At 43.1% G+C, this 25398-nt stretch overlaps 1 protein-coding gene and 1 non-coding gene across 2 annotated transcripts in view; both read right to left on the reverse strand.

The window, feature by feature from the left end:
• Positions 1-10808, reverse strand: part of FYTTD1 (forty-two-three domain containing 1) — a 45451-nt gene extending 34643 nt beyond the window's left edge. Inside the window, exons 1-2 of the mRNA XM_066347171.1 lie at positions 10615-10808; positions 3655-3783 (exon numbers count right to left, since the gene is read on the reverse strand). Of these exons, the coding sequence (XP_066203268.1) occupies positions 3655-3783; positions 10615-10717 (232 nt within the window). The 5' untranslated portion in view covers positions 10718-10808. The remainder of the gene's footprint in view (positions 1-3654; positions 3784-10614) is intronic.
• Positions 10809-23029: 12221 nt separating this feature from the next.
• LOC136380193 (U6 spliceosomal RNA) lies at positions 23030-23136 on the reverse strand. Its single transcript, XR_010746869.1, has one exon. It is a non-coding gene; the product is annotated as a U6 spliceosomal RNA (small nuclear RNA).
• Between the last annotated feature and the right edge of the window lie 2262 nt (positions 23137-25398).

Below are 25398 nucleotides of genomic sequence, written 5' to 3' on the forward strand. Positions count from 1 at the left end.
TCCCCAGGGTCCCTGGACAACACTTTGAGAACCATTGCTACAAGGTATTTCACCAATGAAAGATATTGAGGTTGTTAGTATCTACATTTATTGACTAAATTATATTTTGAGCACAATTAGAAAGACTTGACTCACTTACTTGTTCAGCCATCAAAAATAATTTATTGAGTATATGCCAAGGGCTCGCTGTCCTACTTGTGCTCTTACCTCAAGCTAACATCCTCACTGCCATTATTGTGGAAATCTGAACTTTTGCTAACCAATTAGAGTTTAAAATAATCCCATAGCTCTCTGCATATTCAGTGACAGCAGCAGCTGTTCTATTTTAGGCCCTGTCACATGCAAATGGAGAACACACAAGCCCAAGTTCAATCTTACAAACCCAGGTTCAATCTTATAAGATTCTAAACTGTTCCTAGATATTTTATCTCTAGACTCAGATTATAACCTCCTGTTAAAAACAAACAGGCCCTGGCCGGTTGGCTCAGCGGTAGAGCGTCGGCCTGGTGTGCGGGGGACCCAGGTTTGATTCCCGGCCAGGGCACATAGGAGAAGCGCCCATTTGCTTCTCCACCCCCCCCCCCCTTCCTCTCTGTCTCTCTCTTCCCCTCCTGCAGCAGAGGCTCCATTGGAGCAAAGATGGCCCGGGCACTGGGGATGGCTCCTTGGCCTCTGCCCCAGGCGCTAGAGTGGCTCTTGTCTCGGCAGAGCATCGCCCCTGGTGGGCGTGCCGGGTGGATCCCGGTCGGGCGCATGTGGGAGTCTGTCTGACTGACTGTCTCTCCCCGTTTCCAGCTTCAGAAAAATACAAAAATACGAAAAAAAAAAAAAAAGAAAAACAAATAAACAAACACCTTTTCTGAGCCTTTATGAACCAGATCCTATTTCATCTTATCCATTAAATCATCACTGATCTTCTTAATATAAAATCCCTACCCAAAGTCCTATATCAGAATTTCTCTTTTGACACTTCTCAACTCTGTTTTCTATCCTTTCTCTGTTACTAGAAATTTCCTAAGTAAGAGACTGCACTTTACTCTGAAAAAAAAAAAAAAAAGAATTTTTAAAGTCTGTCCCTGTCTATCCCTCTCTCTCTCTGAAAAAAAAAAAAGAGATACTGCACTTTATATACTCTGAGAACCCAATCAGTTCAACGAACTTATCAGGAACTTAACATATGATTAGCATAAATAAATATATTTCTGGCTTAAACTACAATGATTTTAAAACAAATTATACATAACATATGGTATACTAAAGTAACATTTATTCTAAATTCTGTAAATATAAATCCCTGGAATTTAAATATTCATTTGCTGTAGCAAAATACCTGTCATGAAATTACCTACCTGGGTTCAGCTGTTCAAGAAATTATTAGAGAATAAAATTTTTTGTAGGGTCTAATCTTAACTACATACCCTATTTATAAAAAATATATTTTGGCCTGACCAGGTGGTGGCGCAGTGGATAGAGTGTTGGACTGGGACGCAAAGGACCCAGGTTCGAAACCCCGAGGTCGCTGGCTTGAGCACAGCTCACCAGCTTGAACCCAAGGTTGCTGGCTTGAGCAAGGGGTCACTCGGTCTGCTGTAGCCCCCTGGTCAAGGCACATATGAGAAAGCAATCAATGAACAACTAAGGTACCTCAACAAAGAATTGATGCTTCTCATCTCTCTCCCTTCCTATTCATCTGTCCCTATCTGTGCCTCTCTCTGTCTCTGTCACACACAAAAAAATCTACACACACACATACATATATTTTTTTGGCTATGTTGGTATGTTAGCTGTTAATCATAGAACTAACTATGCTTGATCCACTGGAGATTATTTATTATGTTTTCCAACATACAGAATTAAAAGAAAAAAACCAACTTAGGGGCTAGTTCATCAAACATGTTTTTAAAGACTTCATTTATTCATTTTAGAAAGAGGGAGGAAAGAGAGAGAGAGAGAGAGAGAGAGAGGAGAGAGAGAAGAGAGGAAAAACAGGGAGCATCAGATCCCATACGTGCCTTGAATTGGCAAGCCCAGGGTTTCAAATATTGAGTGACCTCAGTGTTCCAGGTCAACGCTTTATCCACTGTGTGACCACAGGTCAGTCTCAAACATTATACGTGTAAAAAAGACATAGTGTTTCCTGACCAGGTGGTGGCACAGTGAATAGAGCGTCGGACTGGGATGTAGAGGACCCAGGTTCAAGATCCCGTGGTCGCCAGCTTGAGCACAGGCTCATCTGGTTTGAGCAAAGCTCACCAGCTTAGACCCAAGGTCGCTGGCTCCAGCAAGGGGTTACTCGGTCTGCTGAAGGCCCACGGTCAAGGCACATATGAGAAAGCAATCAATGAACAATAAGGTGTCGCAACAAAAAACTGATGATTGATGTTTCTCACCTCTCTCTGTTCCTGTCTGTCTGTCCCTATCTATCCCTCTTTCTGACTCTCTCTCTGTCTCTGTAAAAAAATTAAAAAAAAAAATAGACGTAGTGTTAAAATTTTGAACAAAGGTTTATTCTAAAAAAGGTGATATAACTACTAAAAAATGTTAATGAGTAATATATAATTAATTGCTCATTATTGCCTTAAGTCCATTTGGAACAAGATGGTTATAAGTAAGTTTTCTGATTACCAAAATTAACTGTAGAGTTCCAAGATCATTAGAATACCTAAAGCACTCAATTCTAAGCGTCACTTTGGAGGATTTAACAAACCCTAAAGGTCCCAGATAAGATCAACAGTCCAGAAGTCATTTTCTTTCCTTTCTTTTTGTGACAGAGAGGGACAGCTAGGGACAGAAAGACAGGAAGGAAGAGAGATGAGAAGCATTAATTCTTCACTGCGGCTCAGTTGTTCATTGATTGCTTTCTCATATGTGCCTTGACCAGGGGCTACAGCAGAGTGAGTGACCCCTTGCTCAAGCCAGCGACCTTGGGTTCAAGCCAGCAACCTCGGGGTTTCGAACGCGGATCCTCTGCATCCTAGTCTGACGCTCTATCCACTGTGCCACGGTTTGGTCAGCCCAGAAGTCATTTTCTCTGCAGAAGAGTCTCCATATACTATGATTCATATGGCAAATAATACAATAATTAATAAACAATACAAAATAAACTCTATTTCATGTATTCACAACTGTAAACCTAGTTTGGCCCCACCCTATATTTAAAAATATTTTCATACAGAAAAGGGAGTTTGGCTTCTTATAACTGTAGGATTAGCAGGAAGGCATGATTTAATGCAAGTCTAGAGAACTTTCTAGTAAACAGAGCTATCTCCAGTAATGAAAGAGGTTGTCTTATGAGGTGGTATGCTCTTTCACTAAATGTGTTTAAGCTGGAGTTATATAGTCATCTTCAAGAAAGATTGTTAAAGGAACATCTAACTAAAATGAAGACCTCATGATATATATGGTTCTTTGCATATCATGCTCATAATTAATAATTTAAATATACTTTAGACTACTTCTACACTAAGGTTTAGAAAAAATTGAAGGCAACTTAAATTTTTACCAAATTTTTAAAATTAAACAAAAACTTGAGAGTAAATACAAATCCCAAATAAATGATACTCATATATTTCCTCCATGTTTTAAGTATGTACCAAAAATAGTATACTATGAACCCAGAAATAACAGCTCTTTATTCTTACTTGCAAAACTTACCAGAATTCTGTTGGATTCCCCATCGTACTCTCATCCTGAATTGCCGGGTACCACTTTGCTGAAGTCTTCTATTCAGTCGTGGAAAATTCTGCCTCTTTCCTTCCTTTCGATTCAATCTGATAATATCATCTGTCATAACGAAAATGCAATGATAATTTATTTTAACTTAATGACTCAATCACTCAGTCTTATTTTCTTCTTCTTTTTAAGTGAGAGGAGGGGAGATAGATTACTGCATGAGCCCTGACCAGGATCCACCCCGCAACTCGTCTGGGGCTGAGGCTTCAATCAACCAAACTATCCTCAGCACCCAGGGGACACTAAAACCAACTGAGCCACTGGCTGCAGGAGGAGAAGACAGAGAGCAGAGGGAGAGGGAAGGAAAGAGAAGCAGATGTCACTTCTTCTCCGTGCCCTGACTGGGAATCAAATCTGGGATGTCCATATGTCAGGCTGATGCTCAATCCACTGAGCCACCATCCAGGCCCCAGTCTTATTTTCTAGTCGGTAGATTTCCATGTTCCTAACTTCTTTTCCACTCTGAAAGCACTTCCATAAATAATGATAAGATAAAAGTTCAAATCAGCTAATACACTCAGATCATTGAAGAAAGGTTTTGTAGGAAACATATGAATCAAAAGCCCAAAGCAGACCTACTAATTAATGAAGATTTCTGTTATCCGTAGTATTTCTTTCTCTGGTAAATAAATGTAAATAAGCAAAAGCCTGTTTATAAAAATAAATAATACTTTATTCCATAATCACATAAGTACCGAGTTTTTAAAGACCAACTTTCAGTAAGACCAAAAGCAGTAAAAAAAAAAAATCATTCCATTAAAAAACAAAATTTATAAGTTCATCTCAATTCAGCAAATATTTATTAAGCACTACTATGTGCAATAAATATATGTGGTAGATAATGCTATAACAGAAACAAAAGTAAAATATGATCCCCATTCTTAATACGTTTAAAGTGATTGATGGAAATAGACATGTAAATAACAAATACAAAATTAAATAAGTACCATAATAAAGATATAGTACCAAAAAAAACCCCAAAACACCACTATTAGTTTCTGCTCCTCTAGCAAAGTAATTCAGGATTACCTTATTTTTCTTTCTATACTACTCATTTAAGAAACATCCAAACTATTTTTCCACAGTCTCAACTCCAAAATTAATTCTGATGACTGAAAACAAAGCAAATAAACCAAAGAAACTGAACATAGTCAACAACTTAAGAAAATTTCAAAAAACTAAGTCACCTCAGTGATTTTCCCACCAAAATGCTCTAAACACAAATAATCTGGCCCTGGCCGGTTGGCTCAGCGGTAGAGCGTTGGCCTGGCGTGCAGGGGACCCGGGTTCGATTCCCGGCCAGGGCACATAGGAGAAGCGCCCATTTGCTTCTCCACCTCCCCCTCCTTCCTCTCTGTCTCTCTCTTCCCCTCCCGCAGCCAAGGCTCCATTGGAGCAAAGATGGCCCAGGCGCTGGGGATGGCTCCTTGGCCACTGCCCCAGGCACTGGAGTGGCTCTGGTCACGACAGAGCTACGCCCCGGAGGGGCAGAGCATCGCCCCCTGGTGGGCAGAGCGTTGCCCCTGGTGGGCGTGCCGGGTGGATCCCGTGGGGCGCATGCGGGAATCTGTCTGACTCTCTCTCCCCGTTTCCAGCTTCAGAAAAATACAAAAACAAAACAAAACAAAACAAAAAACCACAAATAATCTAACAATGATATAGTTAGTCTTTTCTGAAATCAAAGAAGGAAATTTAGCCTGACCAGGCAGTGTGGTACAGTGGATAGATTGTTGCCCTGGGACATTGAGCGCCCAGGTGTGAAACCCCGAGGTCACCAATTTGAGAGCAGACTCATCGAACCTGAGCACAGGCTCACCAGCTTGAGCATGGGATCACAGACATGACTCCATGGTCACTGGCTTGAGCGCAATGCTGGCTTGAGCAAGGGGTTACCGGCTCAGTTGGAGTCTCCCAGTCAAGGCATGTATGAGAAGCAATCAATGAATAACTAAAGTGCCACAACTACAAGTTGATACTTCTCATTTCTCTCCCTTCCTGTCTGTCCCTGTCTCACAAAAAAAAGGGAAGGGAACAGAAGGGAAGGGAGGGGAAGAAACTTAGATTACAGGGATCCCTTCTTATATATTACTAGTCTACCTCACCCATTTGCAATCTTTAAGACTCTTAAAATCATGTTCAAATAAATATTCATATAAAATAATTCATATCTGCCCAAAGTACTTCACTATCTTCTGAAGATCACTCCAACTACAAAAGAGTTCATCAAAGTGAGACATTCAAAAACAGTTCAAAAATAAAGGTTTCATAAAAAACAAATTTAGGCCCTGGCCGGTTGGCTCAGTGGTAGAGTGTCAGCCTGGCGTGTGGGAGTTCCGGGTTTGATTCCCGGTCAGGGCACACAGGAGAAGCGCCCATCTGCTTCTCCACCCCTCCCCCTCTCCTTCTTCTCTGTCTCTCTCTTCCCCTCCCGCAGCCAAGGCTCCATTGGAGCGGGGTTGGCTCGGGCGCTGAGGATGGCTCCGTGGCCCCTGCCTCAGGCGCTAGAATGGCTCTGGTTGCAACAGAGCAACGCCCCAGATGGGCAAAGCATCGCCCCCTGGTGGGCGTGCCGGGTGAATACCGGTCGGGCGCTTGCGGGAGTCTGTCTGACTGCCTCCCCATTTCCAACTTCAGAAAAATACAAAACAAACAAACAAACAAACAAAAAACAAATTTAACATGAGCATGTTTAATTCTCAGTGAGCAGAAAGAAGACAGACATTTCTTTTGAAACACTAGTTTCCTTTAACAAGGTAAGGTGCTATCCTTCACCAGATGTTAAAATTTCAGAGCCACAAGAACACACAACACAAAAGTAAATTTGGTCTGGGTACCATTAAAAAAAAAAAAAAAAAAAAAAAAGGTGTAGCCTGACCTGTGGTGGCGCAGTGGATAAAGCGTCGACCTGGAAATGCTGAGGTCGCCGGTTCGAAACCCTGGGCTTGCCTGGTCAAGGCACATATGGGAGTTGATGCTTCCAGCTCCTCCCCCCTTCTCTCTCTCTGTCTCTCTCTCTCTCTCTCCCTCTCTCTCTCCTCTCTAAAAATGAATAAAGAAAAAGAGAAAAGAAAAGAAAAGGTGTAGGGGCAATAAGGGGTATAATTTTGACTAACCTGCTTAATTTTTAAAAGGAGCATTATTGAGTATAAACATAACCATGAATTAATAGTAGTTAATATCAAATACAAAATTATGTTTAAACATTTTATTACCTAAATACTCAAGTTAAATAAGCTACTAGGACAGAAAGGATTCTTCCAGTCTAAAAAGAAGAAAATGGGCTGTGGCCAGTTGGCTCAGTGGTGGAGCATCGGCCCAGCATGTGGATGTCCCAGGTTCAATTCCTGGTCAGGGCACACAGGAGAAGTGCCCATCTGCTTCTCTACCCCTCCTCCTCTTGCTTCTCTCTCTCTCTCTCTCTCTCTCTCTCTCTCTCTCTCTCTCCTCCTCCTCCTCCCCTCCCGCAGCCATGGCTCAATTATAGAGAGTGGGCCCCAGGCACTGAGGATGGCTCCATGGCCTTCGCCTCAGGCATTAAAGAAATGGCTCTGGTTGCAATGGAGCAAGGGTCTCAGATGGGCAGAGCATCATCCCCTAGTGGGCTTGCCAGGTGGTGTCAGGGCGCATGTGGGAGTCTGCCTCTGCTCCCCACTGTCACCATAAATTTTATTTATTTATTTATTTATTTATTTTTTTTTTTTTACAGAGACAGAGAGAGAGTCAGAGAGAGGGATAGATAGGGACAGACAGACAGGAACGGAGAGAGATGAGAAACATCAATCATCAGTTTTTTGTTGCGACACCTTATTGTTCATTGATTGCTTTCTCACATGTGCCTTGACCGCGGGCCTTCAGCAGACCGAGTAACCCCTTGCTCCAGCCAGGGACCTTGGGTGCTTTTTGCTCAAACCAGATGAGCCCGTGCTCAAGCTAGCGACCTCAGGGTCTCGAACCTGGGTCCTCCGCATCCCAGTCTGATACTCTATCCACTGCGCCACCTCCTGGTCAAATTTTTTTTAAAAAGGAAGAAAATGCCTTTTTCTCGCTGAAGGAGCAGACAGGGTAGGATTCAGAAAGGGGAAAAAAAATCCATTTTGATAAGATACTTTTATAAAAAAGTTTCTACCATACCACTGGGCGTATATACAAGGTACTAATAATATTAATAGTAATAGCAGTAACTGAGTACTAATAGGCATTATTCTGACATGTATTAATTTAATTTTCACAACAATTCTACAAAATAAGTATTGTAATACTCATATTCAAATTAAAAAACTGAGTCACAATGAGGCCAGCTATTGGTAACTTTGGTAGATATTCTATATTCTATATGAGTTTTCATATAATTCTAGTAGAGCCACAATTTAAAACAAAACAAAAACTAGATTCTAAAACCCCTGCAGATCTGGTAAGATGAAATATTCACAAAGCACAGTTGTCTAAAATAGGTTATCTCTCCATCCCATTTCCGTAAAATTCTCACTGAAACAAAACAAAAAGACACTTGACAGAATGTTCTTGGAGTATACCTAAAAGTATGTTCTTGGAGTAGAGAAAAAAAGATCAAGCTCTGTTTTAGCTATCCACAGCACTTTACCTTCAAAGACAATTAATTCTCAGTTTTCTTCACTTGAACATCCTAATCACCAAACAAAATACATACAAAAACCTTACAAAGTTAAGATAATGCATTGATTATTAAAACATCTGTTTAAAACTTCCTACAATATCTATAGCTTAGGACTCTCGAGTGAGACCAAAATCCTTGTTCCACCACCTACCTGTATGACTTCCAACAAGTTATTTAATTTCTCTACATCTCAGGTTTTGTAAAACATTTATAACAATGGCTTATATAGTGTGTGTGTGTATGTGTGTGTGTAAATATAGAGCTGTGTACCAGGTACTGTTCTAAGCAGTTTATATACACCTCTTTTCTTACTTAATACATCAACCCTCCAAGGCAGATACCCCTATTATTATCACCTTTTAACAGATGAGGCACTGAGAAGTAATTTGCTCACACTCACAAGGCTACTAAGTGGCAAAATCAGAATTTGAACCGAGTGCGGTTCTGGATTCCAGTGCTCTTCATCATTAGGAGTATATACCTCACAGGATTATTCTAAAGATAAACCAAATTTACACATATTAAATCTTAGTCCAGTATCTACTAGTTAATAAGCGCTCAATAAATATTATTATATTTTTTCTTGGCCTTTGCTCAAAAGATTTCCCATTTCTTTAAGGTTCACTTAAGACAAAACTTGAGGCCAAGCCAATTATTTCTTTTTTTTGTTTTTTTTTTTTGTATTTTTCTGAAGCTGGAAACGGGGAGAGACAGTCAGACAGACTCCCGCATGCGCCCGACCAGGATCCATCCGGCACGCCCACCAGGGGCGACGCTCTGCCCACCGGGGGGCGATGCTCTGCCCATCCTGGGCGTCGCCATGTTGCGACCAGAGCCACTCTAGCGCCTGGGGCAGAGGCCAAGGAGCCATCCCCAGCGCCCGGGCCATCTTTGCTCCAATGGAGCCTTGGCTGCGGGAGGGGAAGAAAGAGACAGAGAGGAAGGAGGGGGGGAGGGGTGGAGAAGCAGATGGGCGCTTCTCCTGTGTGCCCTGGCCGGGAATAGAACCCGGGTCCCCTGCACGCCAGGCCGACGCTCTACCGCTGAGCCAACCGGCCAGGGCAAGCCAATTATTTCTGATGATTTAATTCACATATTGGGTTCTGATTTGTGGCGATCACAGAAACCAAGAGTTCTTGATTTTAGCTAAAAACTTTGCAGATAAACCACCACCACAACAAAAATACTGTCCTGGGAAAAGTTACCCGTCTCTATCCATAGTCAGGTACTTTCCAAATATGCCCAAAACTAGTCCACAGAAAAAAGCAGGCAGAGCTAACTACAATCTAATACTGTAACTTCCATCCCGACAAAAAAGGAAATTCCTTCTAAATTAGCAAACTCAAGAGACTCGTGCCTCAGTAGTGCTAAGCCTACATTTTTTAAATTAAATCACCGATTCTCCTGCTTTTTACATAATCATCACCAAGGCACCGCACGCTTCTTATACCTGCTAGATCCAAGCTTTAACCGGCTTCGCATCTATCCACGTAAACCTCTCCCTTGGCTGTTGCTTCTTCTTTTCCTAACTAGCTAGGCCTGGATAAGGAGACTGCTTCTGTCAAGGCACCGCCTAACCAAGGCTCTAACGGAATTCTGTCCCTGACGAATGCCCCCGCGTCGGGGCCCCGCTGCGGCCCCGCGGCCTGGAGCCCGTCAGAACCGCCGCCGCCCGGGGCGCCTCCGCCGCTCTCGCCCCGCGCCGGCGTAGGCCTGGGCGCCGAAGAGGCCCCACGGGCCCTTTTCTGGAAGCGCCGATTGTAACCGCACGCGGACCCGGCCGGGCCCCCCGAGCGTTCCTCAGAAAGGACGGCTTAGTCGGACCATTCCCTTCGCTCCCCGGATAACGCCCACAGCGAACACGCCGGAGGAGAAAGCCGCGGAGTTTTCCTCACAAAGAGTCGGGGTCCCCAGCGCCCCTCTGGGGGGACAGAGACTACGCACCCGTCAGTCAGCCCTCCCGACCTGCGGGCCCGCAGCGCTCCCCGCCCCCCACCCCTCCGACAGCGGCCCGCTGAGGGGGCGCTCGGGTCCCTCCGGATCGACCTGAGCACTCGGCGCCAGTGAGCGCTCCAGTCCCCGGAGGCCCTCACTGGGTTCTGCCCACCCGTAAAAAACCCCAAAAAATAAAACCCCCAAAAAATCTCGATCGACAACTGCGACCAACGGCCCCTTCCCCCACAATCCGCGGTACTTGGTCCTACCCATACCCTCCCCCGATTCCAACTCGGTCCAACTCAGCTCCTCACCCAGAGACATATCAATTTTGTCGAGGTTTTCATTACTGCGGGGATCCAGTGGCGATGACAGGGTCGCCCTGGCGCCCATTAACCGAGTACCAAACCGGTGCATGGCTGGAAACGCCGCGCTGGACCACTCAGTCGAGAAGGCCAGAGTCTGAGGCCTGCCACCTCCCACTCACGCTCACAGACTGGCTGCACCGACGGAGCGCGCACGCGTACAAGCGGCGTTTTCGCCTCCCACTCTCAGCTGCAGGCTGGGGGAGGGGCTACAGAGACCAGCGGCCGACGAGAGTGGCCCTACGCAGGTACTCGCTCCTAGCGGCCCCTGTCGGCTAGGAGGAAACATTGCACCTGCTGCTGTGAGCGCTTGCAGGGCAGGTTGTTTCGCCCGTTTGCCTTTCCACCCAAATTGGGGAATGCTGGACCCTGAGCACCTCAGAATCACATGTCTTAAATGAAATCATTTTCCTCCGTGTCCTTCGAGTCTCTCCTGCTACAGAAAGGCCTCTAAGCTTTGGCACACACGAAATTTTCACACCCCACTGCAATGCAGCCTCGGAGGCATAACAGACCCCTGTGAACGTAGATTGCAGAACAGCGTCCCAGCTCCCCTTTCCCTGGCCGGCTCCTCCACCTGCAGCATGCGGAGTCGCCACTTCTGGACGCAAAGCGAAAGCTGCAGTGACAATTCTTGCGTCACCAGCAATAAAAGTAAATGCTAAGTTTTCTCAACTGGCACTCTCAAAACATTGAGCACGATACTCGCTACCCTAATAAGACTTCATCTTCCCTTGGGAGAGGGTTAAGTACCTCTGCTTATTTGGCTGCATTTTTCTCTAATTCATTTTGTGTTGGGAATTAATAGGAAGATTCGTTTTCTTTCTAATCATCCCTATAGGAAAATATTACTATTTGTTGAATGTTTGCATTTTTTTTCCTATTCGCAAAACGTGATATTCTTTCTCTTCTTACCTTCTCCTCCTCCAAAGTAACTAACTACACTTGTGTGGAAGAATTTAGGTTATATCATCCTCGTAACAGCTTAATACTACCTAAGACATTTGCATCTAAGAAAAAAACTAGGGGCAGGTATTCTGTCCATTTAGAAATCTCTGCCACCTTCCTCATTTCCACTTCCTGAAATTTCTTTTTGCACAGAAACAAACCAGTGACCTAAAGTATCTCAAAACTACAGTAGCCTGTACTTAATTTTGTTTCCCCTCCAAGACAAAAATATAACCATATAAAAATAGTGAATCAGGCCCCAGCAGAGTAGCTCAGTTGGTTAACGTATTCACCAAGTTGTGGGTTTGATCCCGAATCAACCAAAGCCTGACTGACTGGTGATGACGCAGTGGACAGTGTCAACCTAGAGCGCTGAGGTCCCAGGTTGAAAACCCCAGGTTATCTGGCTTGAGCTAGGGCTCATCCAGCTTAAGCATGGGGCCCCCAACTTGAGGTGGGATCATCAATATGATCCCATGGTCACTGGTTTGAGCCCAAGGTCACTGGCTTCAACCCAAGGTCACTGGCTTGAGCCCCTGTTGGGCAGATAAAATGTATTATGCTCTCTTTGTTAAAGATGACGCTGCCCACGAGGAGGCTGTCACCCAGGTGATATTAATGTGTGTTGGGGTGGGCTAAAGGCAGGCAGAATCCTTGTAGCCTGGGGCTTGGTTTTGGGATTAAGCAATTAAGCCTTTCCTACCCTTTTTGATGTAGGGCGGTACAATCCAATCATGCCTCAGAGAAATGACTTTGTATTAGAGAGACTTCCCTGTTTTGTATATTGGATTAAAGGTTTGGATTTCTACACTATAAAATGGGGGCAGAACGAGAGCTTGCCCTCTTGGTTCCTGAGATTAATATTAGAGAGCAGAGAGCAGAGAAAGGCCACGTGGAGGAGGCCGGGAGAGGCAGCTAAGATGGCGGAGTGTTGAGTGAGAAGCCAGTTAGTTCTGAGTTTGTGCAGAGAGAAGGAAGGAGATGGGGAACAGAGGTGAATAAGTCTGGTGAGCTAGAAACCTTTAATTCTAGGAAACTCGGATAAGTCAGTAGCTTTGTGAGCACTGAATGTGAGCGGGTTTTGGAGCCCAGTGTGTGTTTTTGCCATGCCCGCCGGGTGCAAGCTAGAATGAAAGATGACGGCCCATCCGTTTTTGGCTCCGTTGTTTCTTTACCGACTGTCCGAATCCAATGCGAACCTGCATGGACCAGGTGTTGGGCAGATAAAATGTATTATGCTCGCTTTGTTAAAGATCACGCTGCCCACGAGGAGGCCATTGCCCAGGTGATATTAATGTGTGTTGGGGGCAGGCAGGATCATTGTAGCCTGGGGCTTGGTTTTGGGATTAAGCCTTTCCCACCCTTTTTTGATGTAGGGTGGTACAATCCAATCATGCCTCAAAGGTGACTTTGTATTAGAGATTTCCCTACTTTGTATATTGGATTAGAGGTTGTGAAGCTACAGTATAAAGTGGGGGCAAAACGGGAGTTTGGGCTCTTGGTTCCTGAGATTATCATTAGAAGAGAGAGCAGAGGAGAGCAGAGAAAGGCCAAGTGGAGGAGGCCAGGAGAAGCAGCCAAGATGGCGGAGTGCTGAGTGAGATGCCAGTTTGTGTAGAGTTTGTATCTGGGATAAGGAAGGAGATGGGGAACAGAGGAGAATAAGTCTGGTGAGCTAGAAACCTTTGATTCTAGGAAACTCGGATAAGTCAGTAGCTTTGTGAGCACTGAATGTGACTGGGTTTTGGAGCCCAGTGCGTGTTTTTACTTGCCCGCCGGGTGCAAGCTAGAATTAAAGACTATGGCCCACCAGTTTGTGGCTCCGTTGTTTCTTTACCGACTGTCCGAATCCAATGCGAACCTGCATGGGCTGGGCTGCTCTGATAGTGGCCCTGACAGCCCTGGCCGCTGGCTCTACACCAGGCTACTGTGATGGTGGCCCTGGCCCTGGCTACTGGCTTTACAGCCCCCCACCCCTCAAGGCATGTATGAGAAGCAATCAATGAACAACGAAAGCGAGGCAACTAGGAGTTGGTGCTTCTCTCCCTTCTTGTCTCTGCCTCTGTCTCTCACTCTATCTTGTCTCCCACTTGCTAAAAAAATTAAGTGGAACAACAAATCCATATTTATCTCTCTCTCCCTTCCTCTCTCTCTCTAAACTCAATCAATAAAAACTTTTTGCCTGACCTATGGTGGCACAGTGGATAGAATATCCACCACCTGGAATGCTGAGGTCCCAGGTTCAAAACCCCGAGGTCACTGACTCGAGCACCAGCTTGAGCACTGGCTTATTGGCTTGAGCCCCCCCCACCACCATCAAGGCACAAATGGAGAAGTGAACAATGAACAACTAAAGTGAAGCAACTACGAGTTGATGCTTCTCACTCTCTCCTCTCTCTCCCTTCCTGTCTCTGTCTCAAAATCAATCAATAATTTTTTTTAAAAGTTTAAATAAATAAATAACTTTTAAATTAAAAAACTAAAAAGATTGAACCAGGCAAGGACAAACACATGAAGGAGTATAAGAAACTTTAATGATGGAGGAAGACTTGGACTCAAAAAGGCATAAAAACAACATTCTGAATGTCAAGGAGAATAGTACGTATGTCCTGAGCATAATGTGCTTGATTTTATTTCTATGCCACCCCCTCCCGACTGCTAAGAACTAGGGAAACTGCATTATAGAGATAAAAGTAGGAGGGAGACCTAGGTTTTAGTGAGTTATGTTTTACTATGTGAACTTGGGAGAGTGTCTGTGCCTTATAGTCATCTTCAAAACAAGTAAGGGTGCAAGCTAGAATGAAAGATGACGACCCATCAGTTTTTGGCTCCGTTGTTTCTTTACCGGCTGTCCGAATCCAATGCGAAGTAAATAGCCTGGCCAGGCGATGGCACAGTGGATAGAGCATCGGACTGGGATGCAGAGGACCCAGGTTCGAGACCTCGAGGTCGCTAACTTGAGCATGGGTTCATCTGGTTTGAGCAAAGCTCACCAGCTTGGACCCAAGGTCGCTGGCTTGAGCAAGGGGTTACTCCATCTGCTGAAGGCCCGCGGTCAAGGCACATATGAGAAAGCAATCAATGAACAACTAAGGTGTTGCAACGAAAAACTGATGATCGATGCTTCTCATCTCTCTTTGTTCCTGTCTGTCTGTCCCTGTCTATCCCTCTCTCTGACTCTCTCTCTGTCTCTATAAATTAAAAAACAAACAAACAAGTAAATAGTTATACTAAATATATTATACTTAATTATTACTAAGATTCCTACAGTTCTAGAATCTACTAAGCACAAGACATTTTTCTCCACACTATCCTTATCTCACTAGAAATAACTTCTATGATCTTTGCTTATTTGTGTTTAGAGGAAGAAATGTTAGATTTTCAATTTTATGGAAAAAAAGTTAATGAATTTAGAGTTTGGATGCATTTTTGTACTTCAGATATTTGTAGGACAGATAATAAAACTGCCAAATATATGTAAAATCCTTCCCACCACCAGTATATAAAGATTTCCTTTTATTCTGGTCTTCTCACCAAAATTGAGCCCCATCTCAAATCTCCTTAGCTCTAAAAGAAGCATGTCCCAATATTTCATCAACAAATCTAGCTGTTATGTTTCAGATTTGTCAGATTTTTCCTAGGGCTAAAGTTTTCAGACTCTCAGAGCAATCACCCAGATTCCAAAGGAAAAAACAAAAAAACAAGAGACATTATATGTAAAGATAGGTCAGTCACACAAAACAAAACAGCAACCTGAGACACACAGCAATAGTGAAGAGGGAGATAAGCCAAGAAATCAGAACTGGGGCTTGTCCAAGAAGTCGATCAGCCAGCTTCAATGGCTGGAGTACAAGGTCAATCCTGCAATTTTCTGGGGCATGCGAGGCAACTATTCATTTAATCATGTATTCATTGAGCACCAGGCATTGTAATAGGCCCTGGGGATAAAATGGTGAGCAAGATGGATACAGACTCGATCTTCACACAGCTTGTAGAGCAAAAATATTTTCTGAGCACCTACTGTGACTGAGGCGTTGTGCTGGACACTAAGCATGCAGCCTCTGTCTGGATGGAGTACAGCAGTTTAGCAGCTTCATGTAAATCAAGAAAAAACCACAGAGTTCAAGTAGCTGCCCTTTTCAGAGGCTTCAGTTCATCCACTGTAGATAAGACAATATCTAGGAATGCCAGATAAAATACAGGACTAATTAAATTAGAATTTCAGATAAACAATGAATAATTATTTATTATAAGTTTTTTGCAGGTTTCAGATAAACAGCAAAATTTTTTACTGTGTTGTATGCAATATTTGGGATAATTTATACTAAACAATTATTCATTGTTTATTTGAAATTCAAATTTAACTGGGTTGTATTTTATTTTTACTTGCTAAATCTGGCAGCCTTAACATTATACTTTTCAACTAATATGTTCTGGATTTCTTTTCACAAAAGATCTACATTCTCTTCAAAGGTAAGTACAAGTCTTACATTTACAACCCTCAACTATTTTTATTAGTTTGCTATGTCTCTTAAGTACCACCTTTTCAGCTTTATTATTAATGGACAATAAAAGATATATTTTAAGTGTGTGGATTATACATACATACAGTATACATACCTGTGAAAACACCACCATAATCAGGATATTAAATATGATATATCCATCATCCCCAAAAGTTTTCCAGTGCTCCTTTGTAATCCTTTGCCCCAATTACTACCTAAGCAACCACTAATGTTTTCTGTCACTATGGGTTAATTTAAATTTTCTACAGTTTATAGAAATATAATCAAACAGTATTACTCTTTTGAGTCTAGATTCTTTCACTCAGCATAATTGTTTCAATATGTATGCCTTGTATTCTTTTTCTTGCTTTATTGCACTGACTGGGGATTCTAATACCATGTTTAACAGGACTGGAGAAAGTGGACATAATTTAACTGGGAATCTTTTAAAAAATATATTTTATTTTTTTAGAGAGAGAGAGAGAGAGAGAGAGAAAACATCAATTTGTTGTTCCACTTATTTAGACATTCATTGGTTGAATCTTGTATGGGTTCTGACTGGGGATTGAACCTGTGACCTTGGTGTATCAGGATGAAACTCTCACTGAGCTACCCAGCCACGTGGTCTTAGGTTTCATTTCTTTAACCCTGCTAGTAAGTCTCATTTCAGGGCTCGTGGCAGATTACCAACAGCAAAGGAATGTCTGTCGTCACAAGCTAAGAAGTCCTGGATGATTGAAAATTGCTAGAAGTTAAACATACTCAAACTTCCATAAAATTCCATCCTTTGGGCCCTGGCCAGTTGGCTCAGTGGTAGAGCGTCAGCCTGGCATGCAGGAGTCCCGGGTTCGATTTCCAGCCAGGGCACACAGGAGAGGCGCCCATCTGCTTCTCCACCCCTCCCCCTCTCCTTCCTCTCTGTCTCTCTCTTCTCCTCCCACAGCCAAGGAGGCTCCATTGGAGCAAAGTTGGCGCTGAGGATGGCTCTATGGCCTCTGCCTCAGGCGCTAGAATGGCTCTTGTTGCAACAGAGCAATGCCCCAGATGGGCAGAGCATCGCCCCCTGGTGGGCATGCCGGGTGGATCCCAGGTGCATGCGGGAGTCTGTCTGAGTGCCTCTCCATTTCCAGCTTCAGAAAAATACACAAAAAAAATACCATCCTTTGTCCAGCAGCCAATCAGATAATGCCCCACATCCCTTCCTACTACCCCTCCCCTAACCCTTAAAAAAGCATGGTCCTGTCTGTGCCTGGCAGGACTCTCCCTTGCGAGCCAGCCTGGCAGGTTTCTTTTCAATAAAGCCTGTTACACTGGTCTTTTTTGGACTACAATGGATTCTAACACGTGGTAGTCTTATATTTTTGTTTGCTAAATTTTTATTTGTTTCATTTCCAACCCTAGGGGAAAGCATTTAATCTCTCACAATTAAGTATAATGTTAGTTGTTTTGTTTGTTTGTTTGGTTTTTGCAGATGTCCTTTATCAGGTTGAGGATGTTCCCTTCTACTCCTGGTTTGCTGAGAATTTTAATCATGAGTGATATTGAATTTTATTGAATGCTCTTCATCTTTTGACATAACCAAGTGGTTTTTCTCTTTAAACTTATAAATATGGTGAATTACATCGACTGATTTTCTAATGTTGAACCACCTAGCATTTCTATGATAAAGCTACTTGGTCATGGTATTTTATCCTTTTTATGTTTTGTTAGATTTGGTTTGCTGATATTTTGTCAAGGATATTATTTCTCTTTTCGTGAGTGATGCTGATGTGTAATTTCCTCTTCCTCTAATGTCTTTGTCTGATTTTAGTACTGACTCCTTTGCATTTCAGAACAGGGTTTTAGAATTAATATGTTGATATGATACTGATATAATAAGGGAGTTGGGTATAATTGCATTATATGTAGGTATAATATGTATTAGTTACGTATAACTATTATATTTAACTCTCTTAAGCTACCTGCATACACAGTACAGTTTTTCTTCTCTTTTTTGCTCAATTCTTCTCATTCTACCCCTTTGGTCATTGTTTTCTGATGCAGTAGCTTTTTCTTTGTCAGTCTGCTATAACTTCCTGTTCATCTTTTGTGCTCTCCTTTCCTTCATTTTAAGCTTTTCTAGCTGTGCTAGTCTTCTGCCTTTTAGTCTTAGGATTAATTAATTCATTCATTCAAATGGAGTTTGATTTCCTAGTATGTGTAAGATATTGTGCTACAGTACTGTGGTATAGCAGAGAACATGACAGGCAAGATTGCAGTCATAGCTGGAAGCATTACTGGTCTCCAAGTCCCTGAACATCATCAGTTTTCCACTGACCAGGGAAACTGCTCTGGGTATGCAGGGGAACTTATAGGGGAATTCATCCTGGACTTGCTCATTCCTTATTAGGCTTTGCCTTCTCTGGGCAGGTTAAGAGTCTTGTCTACCAATGATTCTAGGCCAATTCATTCACTGAATGTGAAATTTTCTAAAGCTATACAAATTTACATAAATCACAATTTCCCCCTACATAAATTTTTTCATTTTAAAATATATATTCAGCCTGACCAGGCAGTGGCACAGTGGATAGAGCATCGGACTGGGATGCAGAGGACCCAGGTTCGAGACCCCGAGGTTGCCAGCTTGAGCACGGGCTCATCTGGTTTGAACAAAAGCCCACCAGCTTGAATCCAAGGTCGCTGGCTCCAGCAAGGGGTTACTTGGTCTGCTGAAGGCCCGCGGTCAAGGCACATATGAGAAAGCAATCAATGAACAACTAAGGTGTTACAACACGCAATGAAAAACTAATGATTGATGCTTCTCATCTCTCTCCGTTCCTGTCTGTCCCTGTCTATCCCTCTCTCTGACTCACTCACTGTCTCTGTAAAAAATAAATAATAAAATTAAATAAAATAAAAAATATATTCAGCCTGACCAGGTGGTGGCGCAGTGGATAGAGCATTGGACTGGGATGCCGAGGACCCAGATTCAAGACCCCAAGGTTGCCAGCTTAAATGCAGGCTCATCTGGTTTGAGCAAAAGCTCACCAGCTTGGACCCAAGGTCACTGGCTTGAGCAAGGGGTTACTTGGTCTGCTGAAGACCCATGGTCAAGGCACATATGAGAAAGCAATCAATGAACAACTAAGGTGTCGCAATGAAAAACTGATAATTGATGCTTCTCATCACTCTCCGTTCCTGTCTGTCTGTCCCTATCTATCCCTCTCTCTGACTCTCTCTCTCTCTGTAAATAATAATAATAATAATAAATATATATATACATATATATATATATATACACTACTGTCTATTTAGTACAAATTGAATAGATATATAGATATATAGATATATATAGAGATATATGAAAGGTCTGGAGAGCCAGGATTCTAAGGTCATGGGGCCTTTAAGCATTTCTCCTTCTTCTCCTATGCTTCTCTCTTTGCCCCTTGGCCTTCCTTATCTGGGATGAAGAATCAGGCTGGACTAACTCTCACCTTTCCCTTTCCCTCAATAGAGCCACCCTTCTGTTGGCTCAGTTTTATCCAGCTAGATTTGCAGGGAGCTGGGACATAGACATGTTGATCATTCTTCAAGTGTGTTAAGGATTTGATCTGTCCAGAAATAAGATTTAAAAAATTTTCATTGTAGGCCCTGGCCGGTTGGCTCAGCGGTAGAGCATTGGCCCAGCGTGCGGAGGACCCGGGTTCGATTCCCGGCCAGGGCACACAGGAGAAGCGCCCATTTGCTTCTCTACCCCTCCGCCTTGCTTTCCTCTCTGTCTCTCTCTTCCCCTCCCGCAGCCAAGGCTCCATTGGAGCAAAGATGGCCCGGGCGCTGGGGATGGCTCTGTGGCCTCTGCCTCAGGCGCTAGAGTGGCTCTGGTCCCAACATGGCGACGCCCAGGATGGGCAGATTATCGCCCCCTGGTGGGCAGAGCGTGGCCCCATGGTGGGCGTGCCAGGTGGATCCCGGTCGGGCGCATGCGGGAGTCTGTCTGACTGTCTCTCCCCGTTTCCAGCTTCAGAAAAATGAAAAAAAAAAAAAAAAAAAATTTTTCATTGTAACTTTCTAAAGTCTGTCACTGTATGCATTGGTTGTGGCTGACAATGAGCTTTACTATATAATTGATTTGATGAACTCAATACTAAATGCTTCAAGGGGGTAGAAATGTTGCTATAAAGACAAAATAGAAATCAGTCAATTAAAACTTCTCAAAATTCTTCAAAAGTTTTTGAAAATCAACTCACCTGATATGAACAGCTATAAGATTTATTAAAAGAAAGGGAAAAAAAGGGCCTGACCAGGCATTGGCGCAGTGGATAGAGCAGCGGACTGGGATGTGGAGAACCCAGGTTCAAGACCCAGAGGTCGCCAGCTTGAGCGCGGGTTCATCTGGTTTAAGCAAGGGGCCACTCAGTCTGCTGTATCTCCCTGGTCAAGGCACATATGAGAAAGCAATCAATGAACAACTAAGGTGCCGCAACAAAGAGTTGATGCTTCTCATCTCTCTCCCTTCCTGTCTGTCCCTATCTGTCCCTCTCTCTGTCTCTGTCACACACAAAAAGAAAAAAGAAAAAAAAGGAAACTCAGAAAATCAGTAAATTTAGTAAAGTGAGTGAATTGATCATTTAGCAAAATTGGCTAAAGATTTGTAAAGATGCTAACCTGTGGAAAAAACAGAGATTAACTTAAAATATATTCAAAATTAACTAAGAAATTTTCCTGTAAAATCTAAAATTTTGGTTTTATTGATTAGGATAAAGTCATAAGGAAACAAACCACATTAGGATACTTGCCTATTTATTATTAATTTTAAAGAATTAACTTTTTTTGCCTATCCAGGCGGTAGTGCAGTGGATAGAGCGTCAGACTGGGATGCAGAGGACCCAGGTTCGAGACCCCGAGGTCGCCAGCTTGAGCGCAGGCTCATCTGGTTTGAGCAAGGCTTATCAGCTTGAGCCCAAGGTCGCTGGCTCAAGCAAGGGGTTACTTGGTCTGCTGTAGCCCCCTGGTCAATGCACATATGAGAAATCAATCAATTGAACAACTAAGGAACCACAACGAAGAATTCATGTTTCTCATCTCTCTCCCTTCCTGTCTGTCCTTATCTGTCCCTCTCTCTGACTCTCTCTGTCTCTCCTACAAGAAAAAAAAAATTAACTGTTTTTTTAGATTTTATTTATTCATTTTTAGAGAAGAGAGTTAGAGAAAGAGAGAGAGAAGGGACGAGGAGCAGGAAGCATCAACTCCTATATGTGCCTTGACCAGGTAAGCTCAGGGTTTTGAACTGGCAACCTCAGCATTCCAGGTAGACTTTATCCGCTGTGCCACCACAGGTCAGGTAGGATACTTGCCTATTTAAAAAAAAAGGATTTTAGAAATCCTTTCCTATTTTCAAATCTAGAGAGAAGTGGTAACAATAGTGCAATACTCATATACCCTTCACCAAGATTCACCAATGATTAGTTTTGTCACATTTGCTTTCTCTATAAATAGCTAGCTAGCTATAAGTAATATTATTTGTTTTTTGACAATCTGAGAGTAAATTGCAGACATCATGACTATACAGAATATATCTCTAAAGATATTGTTTTACATAACCATGCTAAAATAATCAAATTTAGGAAATTTAACATTAATGCAATTATATTCTCTAATGTATATAGTTCATATTAAAATGTTGCCAGTTATCCTAATAAGTAAATTATTATTCTTTATAATAATTTTTTTTTCAATCTAGGATCCAGTCCAGGTTCACATGTTGCATTTCTTTGTTCTGCCTCTTTTGTCTTCTTTAATCGGAAAAAGTTTGTCTGCCTTTCTTAGTCTTTCATGATATTTACATTTTTGAAGATTGAAGGCAGTTGTTGCACAGACTGTCCTTCAGATTGGTTTTGTCTCATTGCTACCCTGTGATTAGATTCAGGTGACGTGTCTTGTCAGTACATAACATCAGGAGGCACATAGTTGTATCTTTTTGTCTTCTTGGTGGTCTTTTGACTTTAATCACTTGGCTAAGGTAATGTTCACCAGATTTCTCCATTGTAAAAGTATCCTTTTTTTCCCATTTGTAAGTAATCTGTGGAAAGATAGTTTGACACTACATATGTAAATATCCTGTTTCAGATTTCACTGATGGCTTTAGCATCTACTGATGATTTTTGCCTGAATCAATTATTACTGTGGTGGCTATAAAATAATGGTTATCTAACTCGATAATTTCTCTTTCATTAGCTGACATTCTACTGTTAAAGAAAAAAGATTTTCCTTTCCCCATTTCTTCCTTCCTTTTTCTATTTATTCATTTATTTGCATACTTATTTATAGATGAATATGTTACCATGGAAATTCAGACTCATTTTGTGTTCAAAAATTCTCTTCTGAAAAGCAAAGGGGTGTAGAGTATAAGGGCTGTACTTAATGCTTGAGAAGAATGTAGGTAGATATGTATACATATCAATGATTAACTCATTTTGATGCTCAAATTGTTTTTGACTTGGCAAGTAGGAGACATACTTGAGATTTCAAAATGTGAATATTTTCTAAAATGCTAAGAGTAATTTTAGTGAATATAATAAAAAGAGCATATTCATGACTATAATTGATACTTGTTGATATAGTCAAGAAAACTATTTCTTAAAATCAAGTTTTGGGCAAGTAGGAAAATGTAATGAGCTTTTAAAATGTTGTTATTTGAATAACTGATTCTTTTTTTTTTAAATATGGAACGCTTGCCTGACCTGTGGTGGCGCAGTGGATAAAGTGTCGACCTGGAAATGCTGAGGTCGCCGGTTCGAAACCCTGGGCTTGCCTGGTCAAGGCACATATGGGAGTTGATGCTTCCAGCTCCTCCCCCCTGTCTCTCTCTCCTCTCTCTCTCTGTCTCTCTCTCTCTCCTCTCTAAAATGAGTAAATAAATAAAAATATTAAAAAAAAAAATGGAACGCTTCACGAATTTGCGTGTCATCCTTGCGCAGGGGCCATGCTAATCTTCTCTGTATCGTTCCAATTTTAGTATATGTGCTGCCGAAGCGAGCACTGAATAACTGATTCTTGAGTGAAATTGGCATTCTGACAGTGGTTCTTTAGGACCTACTACTGTTTATATACAAATAGAATCCTGGTGATCATGAAAACAAATTGGTTGATCAAGATGAAATAAACTTTTTCAGGTTTTTTGACTTTTAAAATATTAATTCATCAAGCAGTTGTTAAGTGAGGTTATTTCATTTATTGGATCCTGATGCTAGATATTTTTTCCTATTTGACAATTATTATTATTATTTTTTTTTAATTTTTTATTTTTCTGAAGCTGGAAACGGGGAGAGACAGTCAGACAGACTCCCGCATGCGCCCGACCGGGATCCACCCGGCACGCCCACCAGGGGCGATGCTCTGCCCACCAGGGGGCGATGCTCTGCCCCTCCGGGGCGTCGCTCTGCTGCGACCAGAGCCACTCTAGCGCCTGGGGCAGAGGCCAAGGAGCCATCCCCAGCGCCCGGGCCATCTTTGCTCCAATGGAGCCTTGGCTGCGGGAGGGGAAGAGAAAGACAGAGAGGAAGGAGGGGGTGGGGGGTGGAGAAGCAAATGGGCGCTTCTCCTATGTGCCCTGGCCGGGAATCGAACCCAGGTCCCCCGCACGCCAGGCCCACGCTCTACCGCTGAGCCAACCGGCCAGGGCCTTGACAATTATTTCTCATTTGGATTCCAGGTGCACAAAATTGGATTCATCATAATCCTTGGTTCCTGACATACTCTTATCATTTTCCATGCATAGCCAAGTTTTACTTGGTTATTTAATTATTTTAAATAACATAATTAGTTATGGTTCCATAACTAGTTATTTTATAAACTGTGCACCTACAGACCCACCATTCAAAACAAATGCTGGGCCAGACAATAACCCTATGACCTCCAATTCCACTTCTAGGTATGTATCCAAGAGAAATCCTTGCTTATACACAAAAGGAGACATGTAAAAGAATATTAATAGCAGCACTGTTTACAATAGCAAAAACCTGGAAACAATCCCAATGCCTATCATTGAAAGGCAGCATGTATAAACTGGTGTATTTGTGTCACCTGCAAAAAGATGGGACCTCAATTCTTTTTTTTTTTTTTTTTTGTATTTTTCTGAAGTTGGAAATGGGGAGGCAGTCAGACAGACTCCTGCATGCGCCTGACCGGGATCCACCCGCATGCCCACCAGGGGGCGATGCTCTGCCCATCTGGGGCATCGCTCTGCCACAATCAGAGCCATTCTAGCGCCTGAGGCAGAGGCCACAGAGCCATCCTCAGCTCCCGGGCCAACTTTGCTCCAATGGAGCCTTGGCTGTGGGAGGGGAAGAGAGAGACAGAGAGGAGGGAGAGGGGGAGGGGTGCAGAAGCAGATGGGCTCCTCTCCTGTGTGCCCTGGCCGAGAATCGACCCCAGGACTCCCGCACTCCAGGCCGACGCTCTACCACTGAGCCAACTGGCCAAGGCAGGGACCTCAATTCTTGAAGGAAAGAATTCAATCAAGAGACCAAGTGCAGCAAGTAAAGGAAGAATTATTGGCCATGCAGGGAAGTCAGAGAAAAGGAGACCTTGGAGACAGGTTCAGAGGGTTTGCCTGAAATGAGCTACCACTGCCCTTTGCTCCTTGGATGCAAGACTTGTGGGTTCCCTTAGAGCTTAGGAGAAACAGAGAGGCAAGGAAAACACACCTGGGGGAAGAAGAGGAAGAGGGGGAGGGATAAGGCCCTGGCGTGATCCTGGAAGGGAGAACTCTCTGGGCTTCTGTCTCAAGGGCTTTTAAGGGTAGGATTCTTAGAGGAGGTCCCAGGAGAGGATCTCAATAGAATATTCATCATCTTTTCAGGTGTGTCCTTTCAGGGTTATAGTCTCCACTGATGGCTTGGCGTTTGGGTAAGGGGTCATTAGTCAATGCAGTTAGTCCTGAGGTCAGCTGTGGCATCACTTGTCTGGCTGTGCTGCTTTTCTGGGCCTGGATCTGAAACAAAACTGAGGCCTAGATGTTATCTCTAGAGATGAATGCTTAAGGGCCATTCTCTAGCACCTTTGTTCACTCCCCTGCTAAGGTGGTCTAACAAACATGATTAGCACCCTGCCAGAGGAGGAAAGTTCAGGGGATGGTCTATCAGGCATCCCCAAACTATGGCCCGCGGGCCGCATGTGGCCACCTGAAACCATTTATACAGCTCCCGCCGCACTTCCGGAAAGGGGCACCTCTTTCACTGGTGGTCAGTGAGAGGAGCACTGTATGTGGCAGCCCCTCAACGGTCTGAGGGACAGTGAACTG

This window comes from Saccopteryx leptura, chromosome 8, assembly GCF_036850995.1.
Source record: "Saccopteryx leptura isolate mSacLep1 chromosome 8, mSacLep1_pri_phased_curated, whole genome shotgun sequence".
Lineage (NCBI taxonomy): Eukaryota > Metazoa > Chordata > Mammalia > Chiroptera > Emballonuridae > Saccopteryx > Saccopteryx leptura.